The following is a 17,767-nucleotide window of genomic DNA, read 5'->3' as shown; positions in this document are numbered from 1 at the left end:
AAACAGAAAAACCTCAACAACTTTCTGGCAAAAATCCCACAGAATATTTTCAGAAGTAGTGAACCTAAAGGTCCATTTATATTTAGATCTATTTATGTAAGAGCAAATATATTAGTTTTCTTAATGGAAGTTTGGGTTTCAAATTCCCTTTTAAATTTCAGAAGTTATTTCACAATTTATGTCTTGTCTTTTAGTAATCTATAAAATCCTCTGGCACTAAATTTACCAAGAATAATAAGGGGCAAATTAATTATAAAATAATATATCCAATATAACCAACTATCAAATTATTATATCTTAAATAATTTTTTATATTACATATAGATAGTTAAATTTAAATGACTGAATTATATAATATTAGTACATAAATTTCCTTTCCATTTGACAAGATTACAAGGACATTATATTACAAGGACATAAATTATGGTATAATTTACCTTTAAGTATAACATTCATAATTATTCATCTCTAAAGGGGATTATATCATGATAAACATTAAGATTCACTATTATTTTCTATTAGTCCAAACTATATTTTAGAATTTGAATTTGTTGTCTTACTTTAGTACTTGGAAATTCTGCCACACTAACTGGAGAAGCCTTATATCAACATTGAAGTATCTTTGCAAAAGATTTGTGAGAGCTCCACTGTTTATTCAGGGGTTTAACAACCAACGTTTACTGGGGGTAGTTACGTACACAAAGGACAAGAACAAAAGCCCCAATTTCTGTGTACCTACCTCTGAAGACTGGGTTCCTTGTAGCAAACAGTGGGTCTGCCTCGTCTCAGTGCTGCTGCTGCTGAATCTTCTAAAGTTTGGGGGGATTTAGGTACAGAAGTCTGAATTTGTATACTAGTATTTGTCAGTTCTTGGAGAGCTTTTCTCCCTGTAAATACAGCAGTTTACATGCTTCATTTTAAATATTTTGTGAATCATTATGTAAACTTCAATTAGTAGTAATTTTTGAGATTATTGTATAGTGTTTTGCAATATAGCCACATTGATTACTGCTCCTATGCTGAAGGTACTCAGCATAACTCCATTTTATGAACTCCATTATATTGTATTATGATAATTGTATTTATTATAGAAGAATTTAAACCTATCTTTCAGATTATATTCAAGTTTTCTTATGTTCTTTATGTATTGTACTTTAAAAAAGAGATTGTCACATCAAAGCTGGCCCATGGGCAAGTTGTAGAAAAACCTACTCAACATACTTCTAGATATGGGAATTCCTGTTGAGTTGCAGTGTTTCTAAAGAAACAAAAATGAAATTTTAAGTCCAGATATATTTTCCATTTAAGAAGGGAACAGTGTAGCCTGTCTTGTTTCTCATGGATAAAAGCTCAAGCTATTTTGTCTTTTTACGCCCATATTTTTAAATGTAATGGAATTCTTCAAAAAAGGAATGCATGCTTTAACTAAAATTGTTTCTCAAGAATGTAGACCACTTATATCTGCACTACTAAGTATCATCTTGGGATATATTGAAACATAACAAGGATATTAGTCACCACAATTTAAAAAGATATTGTAACTGACACATGATATAGAAGATTTTGGTGATTTTCATTCTTGCCCTTTTCCACTCCTGTTTTATCTGCTCTTAACAAGCAATGAGAGGACAGAATTAAGAGAAAACATGTTACCACTGTTTCAGGCACTACCTAATTCAAAATGCCTTGCTTTTTCTAGCCCACACACTTACCATGACAAGGTGTCAGAGTATTTTTGTTGCTCTGTTTAGAAATATGATCCATATTTTGTTCTGTTTTTTCAGCATCTGGTGCTTCATTACAATCATTTTGCCTGTGGATTTCAGAGCTTTTCAGTTTAGAGAAGCTGATGGAAGCATTGTGGTTATCAAGAGCTGGGAGCTCCATATCAAGACGACCTTCCTGAGAAGAACTATCTGCCTTAAATGGCATATTCTTACAGCATTCTACTTCAATCACAGGCTTCAACTTACTCACAAAGGAATTCATTTCATGAGAATGGTCATCCAAAATATTCTGACCCCCCTGAGCAATATGCCTGAAATAACTTTTTTCTGGTCTGGTCTCAGTAATATCAGAAGTATACCTGTGTTTGTGCTTTACATGCTTATCAGGAAAATTACTTATGCGGGAGGGTTCACTTGCCACAGCTGAGGAATCTACCTTCTCTAACCTGTTAGCATCATCATCAACCTGCTCTTTAGCTTGTGGTGTATTCGGAGCTACACCATTTTGAGTAACTAAAGCCACTTGCATTTGCTGAGTTACAGCTGCTTTCTTTCCAGCCTCTGCAAGCAATGAATCCTTGTGTTTTAATTCTTCATTTTTACAAACTGAGAACCGTGTAAGAGTTTCCTTTGGTATCACACATGTTTTCCGGCTGGCCCTTGCCAATGTACGCTTCAATCTGCCTGGTGAAAAATGGCTGCTCTTTTGGTCTACTTTCTGACTAACTTTATGATGGCTGTCATTTTCAGCTTCTCTACCTTGTCTGTGACTACTTTTTCTGTTGCTTTTTCGCTGTATAATATTCTTCTGGTCTTGTTTTCTCTTGCTGTTGTCACATTGGTTTTGGTTTATCTCTGCTTGAGATTTTTTTGAAATATATTCTCCATAGTGGCCATTTTCCTCTCGACAGGATTTTTCTGTGTTTGCTTTGGAAAGGTTTCGAGAAGGCTTCCTCTTTATTGTTGGTTTGGTATCTTTCTCATTTGTATTCAGAAAGCCCTCCTGTAAAGCCAATACATCAGAAATGTTATCTTGGAATGGTAAATTTTCAGCACAATAAACTTCTGGTGGGATCTTGTTAACAGTTGAGCATGAGTCTGTTTTTTGTATTCTGCTTTCCACTTCTCCAAACATTTCTGAGAATGTTCCTTTATTTGTCTCTTGTTTTCTTGGATTCATTACATTAACCTGGTATGTCCTCCTGGAATCCTTAGCTTTACTTGTTCTATTCTGTTGCTCTACAGAATTCCCTGTAGGTAGCTGTTCTGTCTGATTCTGGAATAGCTGAGTTTGTGAATCAGCAGTTACTGAAGTTTCACTATTCTCAGCCCTAGAGAGCATTTCTTCTGCACGCAGATTTGAACGGACTTCAGTCTTGCTTTTAATTTTTTCTGTATCCTTCTTAGAATATTTTACTTTTCTGAAATTTGGTAATATTTTGTCAGAACTGGCATTATTAATTTTATTTTGGTGTAATTTATAATTGCCTTTTGCTGTAACTGTGAGAAGTTCACTTGCATCACTGGCAGTCAACTCCATATCAGCATCATAGACAGTTTCTTCAGGCTTCATCTTGTCAGTAAAAAGCAGCTTAAAATCTGTCTTACTTTCACTGTTAAATTTAAGAGGTGAAAGAGTAAGGCAAGACAAGTCACTTGAACCTTCCTGCAAATTCCTATCATTGGCATTGCTGCTACTGTTGATGGGATGATGAAGCAGATTCAATGGCCTACATTTTATATCAAAATTCTTTATATTAGGTTGAGTTTTTGACTTACAAAGTACTGCATTTTTCTTTCTTGCAGTCACATTTTCATAGGATGGCAATAAACGACCATGATATTGTTCTGTAGGCTCCTCAGACTGTTCTAAGAATTGTGTATTTTTTCCATGAGCTGGGTAGGCACTATTGCAACTTAACTCTGCACACAGTTGATTTTCTGCAAAGAGAAAAATTTCAGCAGCTTGGGGAAAAGAGGAATGGAGTGTAGTTATCTGCATAAAACTACTGAAGACTGAACCAGAAGTATGGAAAATTATACTTTTTATTTTTAAACTGAATACACACATTCCATGGTTGGTCCTTAAAAATTTAGTAAACTGAAGCTAATTTCATAATTTACTGAAGTTGGACTTTCCAAATTGGACATAAATAAAACTATTTTTCTGTAACTACTTGAGCTATTATTTGGTTATCTTAGCTATGTAATTTCAATGAGTATTATTCTATAAGTGATTGTCAGGACACCTATACTTATGGATGAGCATTTATTTTTCACTAGTTTATTACAGTTTATGAATATTACTATACCTTCTGTATTGCACATTGAGTAATGAATTATTAAATACTAATTCTCAGAGAGGGTAAAAAATAAATCACTTTCACAGAAATACATCATACCTTTCAAAAATCTATTCTTGTCAACCATTGGTTCTGTTTCAATGAACTTTTGATTATTTGTACCAGGAGACAAGAGTGATGCAAACTTGACTTGATCTGAATGCACTTCCTCTGTCAAATTAGTGGTACACTTGTAAGAATTTGATGCTTCACCCAGAGAAGGGCTACCCTGCTGCTTTGCATTAGCTGTTGCAATGAAAGGAAGCTCTGCTGGCAATTCTACAGATCTGAAAAGAGAAAATTTTACTGTGAAGATTTTTATTACATTTTCCATCATGACATTCAAGTGTTCAAAATGTTCTCTTAACAATGTATAATAGCTGAAAACAAGAACTCAAGTATGATATTGTGCTCTGTCTTGGGGCAAATGTATTTTTTTGATGATAGCAAATCCTGCTTTGGGCTGGTGAGATCACATGATCCAAGCAGTGAGTTACTCAAACACAAGTCTTATCTACTGCTCTCTCTCTAAATTCTGAGCTGCAAACAGGTCATTTCTGGATTAAACAGGAAATGGTTTCTCAGCACCTCAAAACTACCCAGGACAAGGTGCAAAGATCAGCTGTAAGAGAAGGCACAGACACCCAGCACCTTGGCACTTCACACAAGCACCTACCGAGCTGACTGATGTGCACTCCGGAGCTTGTCACCAGTAGGGCTGCTTGGGCCTGCTGACAGCGGAAAGGAACTCTGGAGAGCCTTTCAAAGGAAGAGCAGCAGCCAAATACAAACTGTTAAATATTCTCTTATGTTTCAAGTATTGGAAATATCCACAGGGAAAAAGACCCCACAAAATGAATGGGAAAAAGATACATGCACTGGTGGAAGATACATGATATTCAAACACATGCAATAATTTTAAAGCAAACTATTTTGTTACAAAATCCATCAAAATACATAACCTACTTTTATCCCAAAGGAATGTACAGATTTCTGAATGTAGCTATAACTCATCCAAACTTCATTATACATATAGAAGCACGGAACAACACTAAGCAAGTTGAGAACAGACAACATAGTATTTTCCTTTTTTTAAAATTAATTGTATTTTCTCCATGACACAAGGACTAACACAGACTATGTTTTCTGGTTAAGTTTCCAGATGTAAGAATTTATTGCAGCACTAGGCAAGGAAGGCAGGTAGCTTGTTCACTACATACTGAAGTGCTAAGCTTTTTTTTTTGAAACCACATGATTCTTCTTTCAGGCTAACTGATATTTAATTTTTAGATGCTTTGGAAACCCGATTAAATCCTAAATTTTCAGTACAGGAAAACTAAATATATTGCAATATACTCATTTAATCCCAAGTTTTAAGGAATTGGGGTAAACATTTTACAACACAAATATTATTTCAACATTGCACTCAATTTGATGCTTTGAAAATCTTACCCTGGAAGATAAGTTCAATATAGTAAAGTTGAAAACACATCTTACCTCAGAAGGACTGCTTATTTCTATTGCAGTCAAGAGGTTTTCATTCAAAAATGCATCTATTCCAATAAGAGTTTTATTCTGCATATAAAAAAATATATTTTAAGTGGTAAGAAGAGACAAGATATAAAAGGTGAATCTATGCTGCAATTTTTTTTACTTAATTGAGCACAAACTCATCTTAATACCTATAAATATAAAGATGAACCCGGGACTAAAATAGCTATAGTTAAACACACTGATAGACAAAATAGTTCCAAAAAAGCTACAAAAGTAAAATTAAATGTAAATATTATGCTGTCAGGTGATATAACTTCACAAATCTGAGACATGTATTTTAAGCCACCACTTTAAGAAGTAATATTGAGTTTCAAAAAAAGATAAAAGCTTAGTTTAGCTGCTCTAAGTTTAAACAATATTATTTGCAGCATACCAAACGGGTTAGTTTCTGACGAAGCGAGATGTTATGAAGCTGCAGTTTTTCTACTTCCTTCTGAAGAAAAATCTTCTCATTCTTTAGCTTGCGAGAATTTTCTTTTTCAACACTCAAAGCCACAGCTAATGCTTTGTTATTTTGTTGTAAGGATACTTTAAACATAGATGAGTTATCTAAAGGAGACAAAGTAATATTATTTTCAACAGCTTCAATTCCAGGCCCTCTCTGTGTGAACTATCACTATATGACAACATTTTTATCTATAGGTTCTGGTGCCAGAGCAGCAAAGCCTAACACTTTCCAATGTAAAACAGTTTATGTAGCTGTCATTCTGATGACTACTCCATCTGTTTCAAGTTTATTTCATGCATAGATTCTGCTCTAGTCTGGATTTAAAAAAAAAAAAGTTATTTTAAGAAGAAAACATTTTAAAATAAGTTTTATGCCTAGTTTCGCAGGCATAAAAATGTTTAATAATATTTAAAATATTATAAATTTTACACATTAAAATGTTCAAACATTCGCATAATACATATGAGTTTTGACAACATAAAGAAAAAAGTTTTCTATTAAAAATATATATTTCCACTGTCTTTATAAAAACTTACCTATACTTATCTGTTACAGAATGGTTGTAACAGGCAGAATTTCAGCTAATCATGTTAAACACAATTACTATTCCTTTTGAAGCCATATATACATTCTAAGTACAGTATACAGCTTCAGTTTTATTTTAATAGGACTTACTTATTAATTTAGTTTTGATTTTAGAAGCTAAAGAAGCATTCCATTTTGCAGCTTGTAATGCTCCATCCCTCTTCTTCATCCATCCTTTCGCAGCATTCGAGGTGAACACAGCAGATGATGATTTAGCAGTTGCACCTTTATCCATCCTCAAAATCAATCTATACACCGTCAAGGGGAACGTCCAAATAAATAAATGGTCTTTCTGACGCTTTTCAAAATTGAGTTTATTATGTCTTGTGAGGATTTCTGTGTCTGAAGCTGAAAGAATTGCTTCTGTCTTCACCTTTTTTCAGTCAATTAAAACAGATTAATGAATTAATCAACACAATGAGACATGAACACAGAGAAACACAATACTTAACTAGTAAACCATGAAACCTGAAAAGATCACAGATCTGTAAACCACGAAACCGGAAAAAAAATTTTAGCTTGTCTATTCCCTCACGTTAACTATCCGAGTTTACACACAAAAGGGGAAAGCTCCAGGTTCTACCACTTCGCAATACGATCAGACCAGCTTGTGCTTTGTCAGACAGATGTAAAACTGACGCATTTCAATGAATCGCATTACAAACGGCGCGAAGTTAAGCCAAAAGAGACCGAGCGGGAGAAGCCGAGACCGGCGGGCCAGCGGAGGTGCGTGAGGGCGGGGTCGCGCCCCGGCAAGGCCCCGGCGAGGCCCCGCCCGAGCCCTCAGAGCCCTGAGGGCCAACGGCCGCGCGCGCGCCAGGGGCCTCCGCGAGGCGGCGCCGTTGGGCCGGGCGGGGCGCGCGGGGCTCCCGAGCCGGGAGCGGCGGGCGGCGCGGGGCTCAGCCAGCGCGGAACGTGCCGCGGTAAAGGAGCTCAGCTGGGCTCTCACCTGCGGCCAAGGGCGTTTCAGAAGCGGTAAAATACCCGTCATGAACCGCTAATCCACGGTTCCGGCTCTTCAGTGACATCTCTGAGTGGTTCAAAAAGGAGTTGGGTGTTTGTAACTTCCCAGCTACATACCGTTTTCAATACCAACCATTAATAACATACAATTAAATTTTAAAAACTAAACATTAGGGATATGAACGCTTAGCATCAATCTCAGTGTACTGTGAGGAAGGGAGTAGGAAACTCCAGATACTCCAGAGTTTGAGATGCTTGGCTTTCAGTTCAAAGACTTCCTTTAGGTTTAAGGGGGGAAAAACATGCAATTCCTTCTCAGTGGCAAGTTAAATTTCTTTGTGGCTGATTTTGAGCTATTAGTAATACATGGAATAACAATGTACAGACAGACATCAGGGTAGTTAGGAATACAGCCATGATAAATTTACAGCCTAGTAGATTATATACTGCTTGCATACCTACAGACCTGAAAGGGCAGGAAGTCTCTGACAACAGAATTTGAGCAAGCCCAGTTTTAATGTGGTTCAGGTAATATCAAGAGTGTGAATTGCCTGGAAGTACTTTAGTCTAATTCAATGCTTTTCCCCAAAATCTCTTTTAAGTCCAAAAGCCCTTTAACACTTTCTTCACATACATTCTCTTTTACTGGCTACATGTGCCCAGTTCTACCATTAGCTCAGGTAGACATTAATTGCTAAATTTGATCCAGGAATTGGTAATTTTAGAGTAAGCTGAATTAATGTTTTTTTAAGATTTACAGAGATTCAGAAGGTTGAAATAAAAAGCATCAGTTTCTGTAATGCAGTAATCATCACAAACCTTACCTTGCTGTGTGCCAACATTACAATATTCTATAAAGTAAGTCAAAGGAATCACATATTAAATATAAGTAGCATTATGTGAAAATGGATCTTCATGAACTTACTATTTTCATAATCTGCTCTAGAGAGCATCTGGAAAGTCCCTCACTTCTACCTTTTTTAGTGAATGATGTACGACAGAGTTTCTCAGTGCGGCCCTGAAGGTGCAAAACCCTTAAAATACAGCTTTGATTTAGCACACCTCATATACCTTTGGTATGTTTTCCCTCACAAGGAAACTTGGAAGGGACTGTAGCCACTATAAAACTCTGGCCAAATAAAAGAGCAAATAACCTTACATAACTTTAGAAACAGAAAACCAATCTAATAGAACTTACCTCCTCCTCCTTTCCACAAGGCAGTGCTTTCCTCCAGATCCAACACTGAGTCTTCATTTCCTCCAATTCCACAACAGTCTAAAGTCTTGAAGAGGCAATCACCAATTTGCTTCCATTTAGTGTTAATGTCACTACTGTGGGCAATAAATTTAAAATAAAATGTGAAGTATTGCATTCCCACCCATAGTCATACTTTCCTTTACACTTCACTGAGGAACTCCCACGCTGGAACACTTCACATGTACAAATCTCCAGTTAATTGCCAGCTACTCAAAGTAGGGAAGAACTTAAAGCACTGCCAAGTTTCACAGCCTGTATTTCTAAAATGTATATTAAGAGCAGAATTATGAGTTTCAGTCACTTGGGATCCTATGACTGGTCTTTAAACTGAATAGAAATGAAAAGTAGTGAGGGATAGACACGCAGACTCTTGTGAAAGCTCTAATCATATGGGAACTGAACTTGTACTTCACTAGATGCATACATATTCATGTCTGAGAAGAATCTTGGTTGAGGAATTAATTCTGTAGTGCCTAATACAGTGTGAGCTATGACTAAAGCACTTCTGGTGAGTAGATTATGTAGAACAGCTTCTCTCTTTCTGGATTTTCTTATGTCCAACAAGACCTGAGCTCATGATACAGCTTTTCCTGAAATTACAGTATTAAGAACCTATCTTCCTCTAATCACATCACTTCTTGCACAAGCTTAATGAAAAATCCATTTCTTAATGCCTCTTCCTCTCCATCAAATTTGACTGAAATAGGTGAAGTGAAACACAAATATATAGAGGATGAGTATGCAAGCCTGGCTTCCTTGGGAAACTAGCAAACACCAAAACAAAAACATCCCTGTGTTCATTTCCCAAAACACACAGCTCAAAAGGCACTTTGCTTATGGGGGCTGGTTATGCTGCACACTTCTACGCCAAATAAATGCTTTACTAAGCCTGAATTGTAATGATAATTCACGTAGTTAAATCTGAGGTCCAAAACCTATTGCATTGTTTGTTTATATATATATAAACCTGGCTTCTGGGTACACTCTTGGTCAAGAACTGTCCAGGAGAGCCTTGGTGCTTGGCATGCTATTCCCTCTCTTTGCCACAACTGGATCATGATTAGATGCCAAGAAAAATGAAATGTGTTTACTTTATGGCTTTACTAAATGGCCTGAACTGCCATTTGAATGCAAATCTGCATTAAGATAAAAAAAGTGAGTTTTAAGTAGTAAGTGATCATTCAGAGTTACACAATTTCAAAAAGAATTTATTATCCCTGTACTAGGACCAGATGATGATTTACATGATTTATTTGCCTCTTTCCTCTAATGTTCTTCATTTGACTGAAGTCTGAATTAAAAGTTAATGGTCCTAAATATTAACTGAAAACATGGTAGTCCATGAATATTTAGGCAATCTCAAAAATAAAAATGTAGTAACAGACCAGAATAAAGCAAGTGACACAGATGAAACTGTAGCTGCTGTGTGTTACATACCATTTGGTATGACCCTTTTGCAAGTGAGCCTGTAGCTGAAGTTTTAAATATCTTAAATTGGTGGCAAAACACCTCAAAAAGGAAATTAGGAGTAAAAAATTAGGGTAATACAAGATGAAAATCAATAGGAATTGCAAATATAACTGAGTAAACTATATAAATACAATGTAGGCACATTTCTTATATGTGCAGTGTACAGTAAAGTGAGTGGATTTTTACTGCACTTCAGGTAGCAATAAAAGTACACTGTTATTATCTGGGATTTAGTTATCTCATTATATAATAAATATGATAAATAAAATATTATATATTTTATATAATATATTGTATATTATTCTAAACACATAACCAGCTCATACCTTCCATAAAGTCTGCACAAATCCGGAGTTTGGCACTGGTTTTTGCACTCCTAGTTACTTGGCAGTTGTATCCAAAAGGATAGTTTCTTACTGTATGATTGGGCAAAAAACAAACTTTGTGAGCAAATAAAGGAGAATTAAATGGGAACTAGACATAATGTTGCAATTTTTTAAAAGAAAATGCAGCTGCATTTTAGAAATATTTTTCATGTATATAAACTTTGTTTAACGAGGCTGAGACGAATGTGTAACAAGAACTTATTTTCACCTTTCTATTGTTTATTGCACGCATATTGATGACCACATAACTGTATGTCAGACAAGGAATTTAACAGGACACTTTCTGAATGTCTTTTTAAAATGACTGTATGAGGGTCAGGCATCTTGCCTGCATTACTGAATCACAGAATCATCAAGGTTGGAAGAGACCTTCAAGATCCTCTGCCATCAACCCAGCAGCACCATGACAGGAGTCAGCTCAAGCTGCTGTCAGATCGAGACCTGCCCTGCCGGGGACTTGGGAGGAGCTGGTGGAAGGGAGGCTGGCCATGACCCAGCCATGGGCACTCCCAGCCCAGAAAGCCAAACCTGCCCTGGGCTGCATCCAAAGCCCCGTGGGCAGCAGGGCAAGGCAAGGCAGGGGATTCTGCCCCTCTGCTCTGAGATCCCATCTGGAACCCTGCATCAGCTCTGGGGCCAGCACAGGAGGGACAGCGACCTGGTGGAGTGACTCCAGAGGAGGCCACCAAGAGATCAGAGAAATGGAGCACCTCTCTCTTGAGGAAAGGTGAGAGAACTGGGTTTGCTCAGTCTGGGGAAGAGAGGGCTTTGGGGTGACCTAAGTGCAGCCTTCCAGTACCTTTAAGGAACTTACAGGAAAGATAAGCAATAGTATTTATATGAGCATGTAGTGCCAGGACAAGAGGAAACGTGTTCAAATTGAACAGGTTTATATCAGCTAATAGGAAAAAAATAGCTAATAGCTAATATAAACCTGTTCATTCTTTTCTGTGAGGGTGGTGAGGTACTGGAGCAGGTTGCCCAGGGAACTTGCGGATGTCCCACCCGTGTTCAAGGCGGGGGATCGCTGGAAGTAAATAATCTTCAAGGTCCCCTTCCAAGCCAAACCATTCTAAGATTCTTACTATGGAACCTATAGAAACAGCAAGAGAATCAAACCCACTCTGAGTAAACCCGTACTTATAATAATAATAAAAAAAAATTAAAAAAATTAAGCACGGTTTGTGCCTTACAGAGCAGCCGACTGCAGGCGGGTCAGCCACACCCGGGAGGGCGCCTGAGGGAGCCCCTGCCGGCAGCGCCGGGAGCAGCGGCAGCCGAGCCCCGGGGGCCCTGGCACCGGGCTGGCCCGCGGCAGGGACTCCGGGGAGGGGATGGCGCGGCCGGGCCCCTCCGGCTGCCCCTCCGCTCCCCCGGCCCGGCCCGGCGTGTGCACTGCCATTTTGCGGAGCAGCGGCGCGCAGGTGACGCGGGCCGCCGGCCCGGCCGGGCCCTGAGCGCTGCTCCGGGCCGAGGGCGCGCGGCGCTTTCCGCTCCTGGGCGGAGCAGCGCCCCGGGGGCTGGGAGGGGCGAGCGAGCGGCCCGGGAAGTTAAAGCAGCCCTAATTAAAGATCGGGTTTTAAAGAAGCCTCGGTGTCGTTGATTCAAAGAGAGCTGTATTTTTAGTACTGTGAACTATGCTCAGGATTTCCCAGGTTATCCTTCCAGAGCTCTAGTCACACATCCTCACCACGTAACTCTGCTTGCCCATTTGTCTCGAAAGAGTAAGCTTTGTGTTTCCTCGCAAAGTAAAATGTCATAGGTTGTTACACTAAAGGTGCAGAATATTTGGCTATTTGCATTACTAGGTCTCCAGAACTGTTTTTAAAAGTGGTATCTGATTGTTACACTAAAGGTACAGAATATTTGGCTATATACATTACTAGGTCTCCAGAACAGTTTTTAAAGCGCTATCCTGTTACAGATGTGCAAGAGCTGAGCTATTGCTTAGGTCTTGTATGTGATATGTTAAGTCTATAGCTGGCATTAGTTTGATTGCTATTTGTATCTGGTTTAGGTTTGAATAGCTCGTAATGACATCACCATTGGCAAATGCAGTGGAAGAGGGCAAGGTTGAAGATGTCCAGGACATTCTATGATTGGATGTGCGAGGCTGTTTATACACAGCCAGGCGTGAGTCTCTGCACCGCTTAGACTGGGTTCCATGCTGGCGCCCATGTTTAGTGGATGCTTTCCTCTGAAAGTGCATGAATCAGGTAAATACACTGAAGCTCTAAATATCACATTCTGATCATGGAGCTCTCTGGCAAGTACATGCTTTTATATATATTTATGCATTTTTTAGTATATCTTTTCCCAGTTTGCTGAGCATCAGTTGGCTTCTAATTCCAGGTTGTAAAACAATTCTGCATGCATGACTTTATATGTACAGGTAGTTCATCTGAATTCCACAAGTCTATTTGTGCTTGCAAACACACACATTTGTACAGTGCCATATCCCTGTCCACACTGTGTCTTTGGAATCTACTTCTTCAGTAAGAATACAAAAATAGATAAAACTGAAGTTGGCAGAGTGTCTGGCATTTATCTTGAGTCTGTCTGTGAACCCCTATAATCTCCAGAGGCATCTCATTCCCTCTGTTCATTACATAAAGAGATTTGGGTCTGATCTTTGTTTCAAACAGTAAAAATTGCATTTTTCACCACCATGGCTTGATACAAAAGTTTGAATAAAACTATTCATGGGTGAAATTTCACACTTGTTTGTGACTTAGAAATCCTGCCAAAGTAGATCCAGTTAAAAGAGACGATGGATGAAGAATAGTAATTCCTTGTTGCATACATAAAACTGTTGAAAATACCCAAAATGTTTAACATAAGGAGTTTGCATAACACAGCAGGACTTTGCTACCATCTTTCACAGTTGCAGTGAACAGCCTGTTGTACAGACTGTATGGTTTGGTTGGCTTTTGTGGGGTCCTCGAGCCCTGCAGGCAAGGGAGAGAAAAAGAAACAAACACAGTATAACTTCAGCAATATCCAGGGAAGGTTTCACTAGATGTGTACGGGAACTGATGCTGATTTTAACTCTTTTAAATGGTCTAGAAGCAAAATAGAACAGATCCCTGCAACAGTGAGTAAAAAGTGATTTCACTGAAACTCCAAAGAAATGTTTACCGCACTAAGAATTTTATCTTCAAATAACAAATATTCCAGGAAAATAAAGTACCATTTAAAAAGAGTAAAGACAGTATACTTACTCCTCCTCAGTAAAGCCAGCACAGAAATTTTGTACAAAAGGCTGTACTCGATGATTTGGTAAAGTATTTTAAATAACTTAATGTTTTCAGGAGCATGTCTAATTGATCAAGATGGAAACCTGTTTAAATATCTTTTGGATTATCTTAATGGAGAAATTCAGATTCCTGAAGATGAAAAAGTTAGAACTGCACTGCAGGAGGAAGCAGATTATTTTGGAATCCCTTATCCATACAGTCTGTCTGATTATTTGGCTAATGAAATGGAAATACACTCTTCAAGGTCCAGTATAGAGCTTAAAAAGGTCCTGACATTTATTAAAATTTTTGATGCTGAACTCCCCAACCCATGCTGTTCTTTAGCATCAAACACGAAAACTACAGAATGTCCAAGTTAGCACTTCTTAGTGACCACACTAAATCATGAGTAAATTCAGAGTTTTAGGTTAAGAAATCCTAGAGTTGATAATGCAGTCAGTATAATTAAGGAAACCAGCTTTTACCATCATTGCAATACAGCAACAGTTTAAATGTGAGTGTTGTACATGCAAGTCTGCTGTAGAACTTGTGTAGTAGGAAGGAAATTTAGTTTCCTATTTGGCTTCAAATCTTACTTGAAATTAGATTTGATCCCTTCAAGTTGTTTGGGATGGGGTTTCTTTTTCAGTTTTACAAATTATTCCTAAAACTTGTAAGACAAAATGTACTCTGACATTTCTTTAGAATGAGAAAGGAGAAAAGATAATTAGTGTATTATTTAAAATCCTAAGGTTTTAGAGTATTGTAACTTAAAAGCTAATTCTAATTAACTGGCAGGAAATTAACTCATACTACGTGCTCTGGCTGTGTTATTCCTGACAGTCATCTATGTTCTTTTAGCAAGTTGTCTCTGTATTTCATGTTCTCCCTTACTCATTTCCTTTTGAAAAGTGTAAAACAATTCCAGGCCTTTTAGTTTCTCTGCATGTTAAGGAGCTGCCTTGCCTTTAACTATTTCTGTTGCCTTTCTGAACCTCTTAGTTTCACAACATTCTCTGGTAACATCAGATAAGAAATAACTGCAGACGTTATTCTAGAAAAACTATATCCTTGATTTATTTAAAAGAGCTCACTGGTAGAGTTAAGAAAACTTAAATATAAAAGCTTATTCAACTAAAAATACTGCATTCTTATTAATATTCTATATGTTTTATGTTTTTTCTAGGATTTGTTGGATTTCTGTGATTCTTACAATTTAGTTTGCACCAAGCCTACAGTTTAACTCCTGCACTATCTCAACACTTCTGGAGCAAGCTGTGAAAGCAAAATTATTGGTGTGTATACCACAAGAGCAGATGGGACTGATGCAATTAATAAGGCGCTAGGAATGAAAATTCATGGTAAAATCATGTACAAATGTAAGGTGACTGTCAAACATGAAAGCACTATGAAGTGAGAATAAATACATATTATAACTATGCCTAAATATTATCCAATGTAGCATAATGCAGCATTACTGTACTATAAATCTGTGGAAGGAATCTTTCCAGCTCCCAAAGCTGGATGATAGAATGGCCACATTAAACAAATAAACATGATAAAAACTAAACTTGGAGGTTAAGAATTTGAGAGAGTACACACAAGGTGGTTAGCATGCAGTTGCTGTTCTTATTCTGCTTGACTTAATATTTTTTAAAATACAATTAAAACAACAATTAAAAATTACTTTCTATTATTTAAACTAAATACACTGAATAAATCCCCATACAGAAAAACCTCCAGAAATATTTGCAAAGTTGGTTGTGATTTATGCACTTCTTTTGTGCAGCCTTCTATGACAGCTGAACACTGAGAACCAAAGATGAAAGGAAATGGCTTTAATTCTTTAAAGAACGTGTACAGCTGTACTGCACTATTAATGTATTTACATGGCAGCAATTGGAAATTATTGGCAGACCTGTACTTACAACTGGAAGCAGTTGGTCTTTGTCACTCTCACAGCGCAGTGTCAGAAGTGTCACTGTGCATCTTTTGATGAAGATAGAGCTCCTGATGCTTCATCATCTTTATAATTAGGATGCATATCTTCCTAAATTTAGGCTGGGAACATTAATATTTATTCCAATGGTATTCGGCAATATATGAGGTATCTGTTCTCCTACTGTATATTCTAGAAAAATAGGTTTTACATAATTAATTCTGTAATTATTCTTCTATGAACATCTATCCTTTCATGAATATCCAATTTTAGCAACTGGCATTCACAGGAGGGTTAGAACCTCTTATTTGAATAAAAAAATCAGAGTAACATTTTCCTTATGCTTTATAAAACATTTACTGCTAAGTCCTTATAGTTAGGATTTAGTAAAAAGAATTCTATATTTCACCAAGGTACATTTCTAAGGACTTAGCTAACTGATCACTTGAATGTTACCTTTAAAATAATATTCCTAGAGAAGCTGAAATAACACCCAATACCATCTGGAGCTATTACTCAGTAGCTGAGCTGAAAAAGATGATGGATGCTTTTGATGCCTGGGAAGGGAGAGGTAGAGTAATAATTTTGTATTTCAGTATTACTACTTTTTAACATAAAAAGGAGAAAAAATATTTGCCAACTAAGTATAATAAAAACCTCTACATAAACTTTCGTAAGATTGTAAAATAGTGGTGCCTCTTTGGAGGGAAGAAAATGTTTTATGGGATGTTCCAGAGAGGGGACAGAAATTGACATGAATGAAGCACCATGCTGGCTGTGAGCAATGCTCAGGTCAGCAGGTGGAGAGCTTAAATTCTGCATAATAAAATACATGTATTCATGTATTTAGTCAGGTGTAAATATGCATGGCTGTGTTCTCTCAGCTCACCAGTGCAATGCTGCTATGAAATGCAGGTGTCAGCTACTGCAGAGTGCCTCAGGAGCTGATTGAATGTCGGACTCTGGAAGAACGCCCCCGAGAGGCAGTTTGCACCATATGCCTCCAGTTTATAAAAGGTATACTCATTTGCATAGGTAGTGTAAAATTAATAAACAAATACAGTGCCATCTTTTTTTTTCCCCCTCTATTATTTCAGGTTCCTTAAATATCTATGCATGTTGAAATTTCTCTAGGTTTTTTTTAATTTATATTTTTATTAAACGTCAAAGAGTTCTTAATTGCACAACTGAACTCGCTAGAAAAAAGATTATGGGTTTTTTTTTAGGCTAGAGAGATTTCTCAGCAGCCTGGCAAGGAGTAACTTGAAAAATTAGAGAGCAGTATTAGTTAAATGGACTGCTAAACCAGAAATTTAAATGAAAACTTTAAATGTTAACTGATTTTCATAACTTTGAGATGTATTATTTTAAAAGGAATTTCTAGAACTTCCTCTCTGCAGTTTTATGGTGATATTTGTGATTACACCTCCATTCTCCACGTTACCTAAAAGCAGCATTTTGCTGGCACAGTCACCTGAGCCAGCCTACAGCCACTTCACTGCTACAGTTTTTAATGTGTCATCTAAGAGAGGCAGAAGAGATTGATGGTTCTAATCACAGAAAGGCAGCCCTGATTGTAGTGATGAACTGTTGGGAGCACTAATTTACGCTTCTTACAGTATCATGTAAACCTATTTGTGAAAGGCTGTTGCAGATGGTCTGTTTTGTAATAATGTTAGAAAAATAACAATTTACATATATGGTTAATTTTTTAAAATTGAAGTTCTTTGTTTTACAGATGATTAATTGACTGTACTGAAGTAGAAAGCTGTTTACCATGTAAAGTAGGTCTCCAGCCAATTAAATTCTCAGGTCCCTCAACAAGTACCCACATAAAAGTCAAAAATTCATCTTCATAA

The 17,767-nt window shown here is 37.3% G+C and overlaps 1 protein-coding gene across 1 annotated transcript; it reads left to right on the top strand.

The window, feature by feature from the left end:
* Positions 1-12,414: 12,414 nt before the first annotated feature.
* On the top strand, positions 12,415-17,767 carry KCTD18 (potassium channel tetramerization domain containing 18). Its single transcript, XM_054278422.1, is given in 9 exon segments — positions 12,415-12,457; positions 12,751-12,889; positions 12,892-12,949; positions 14,045-14,256; positions 15,156-15,348; positions 16,390-16,479; positions 16,824-16,883; positions 16,886-16,925; positions 17,647-17,767. Coding segments are annotated over 8 exon segments (897 nt in total). The 5' UTR covers positions 12,415-12,457; positions 12,751-12,766.

Source organism: Melozone crissalis, unplaced genomic scaffold, assembly GCF_028551555.1.
Source record: "Melozone crissalis strain CALT ecotype California unplaced genomic scaffold, PUWL_Pcris_2 ptg000023l_1, whole genome shotgun sequence".
Classification (NCBI taxonomy): domain Eukaryota; kingdom Metazoa; phylum Chordata; class Aves; order Passeriformes; family Passerellidae; genus Melozone; species Melozone crissalis.
This window is presented reverse-complemented; position numbering and strand designations above follow the sequence as displayed.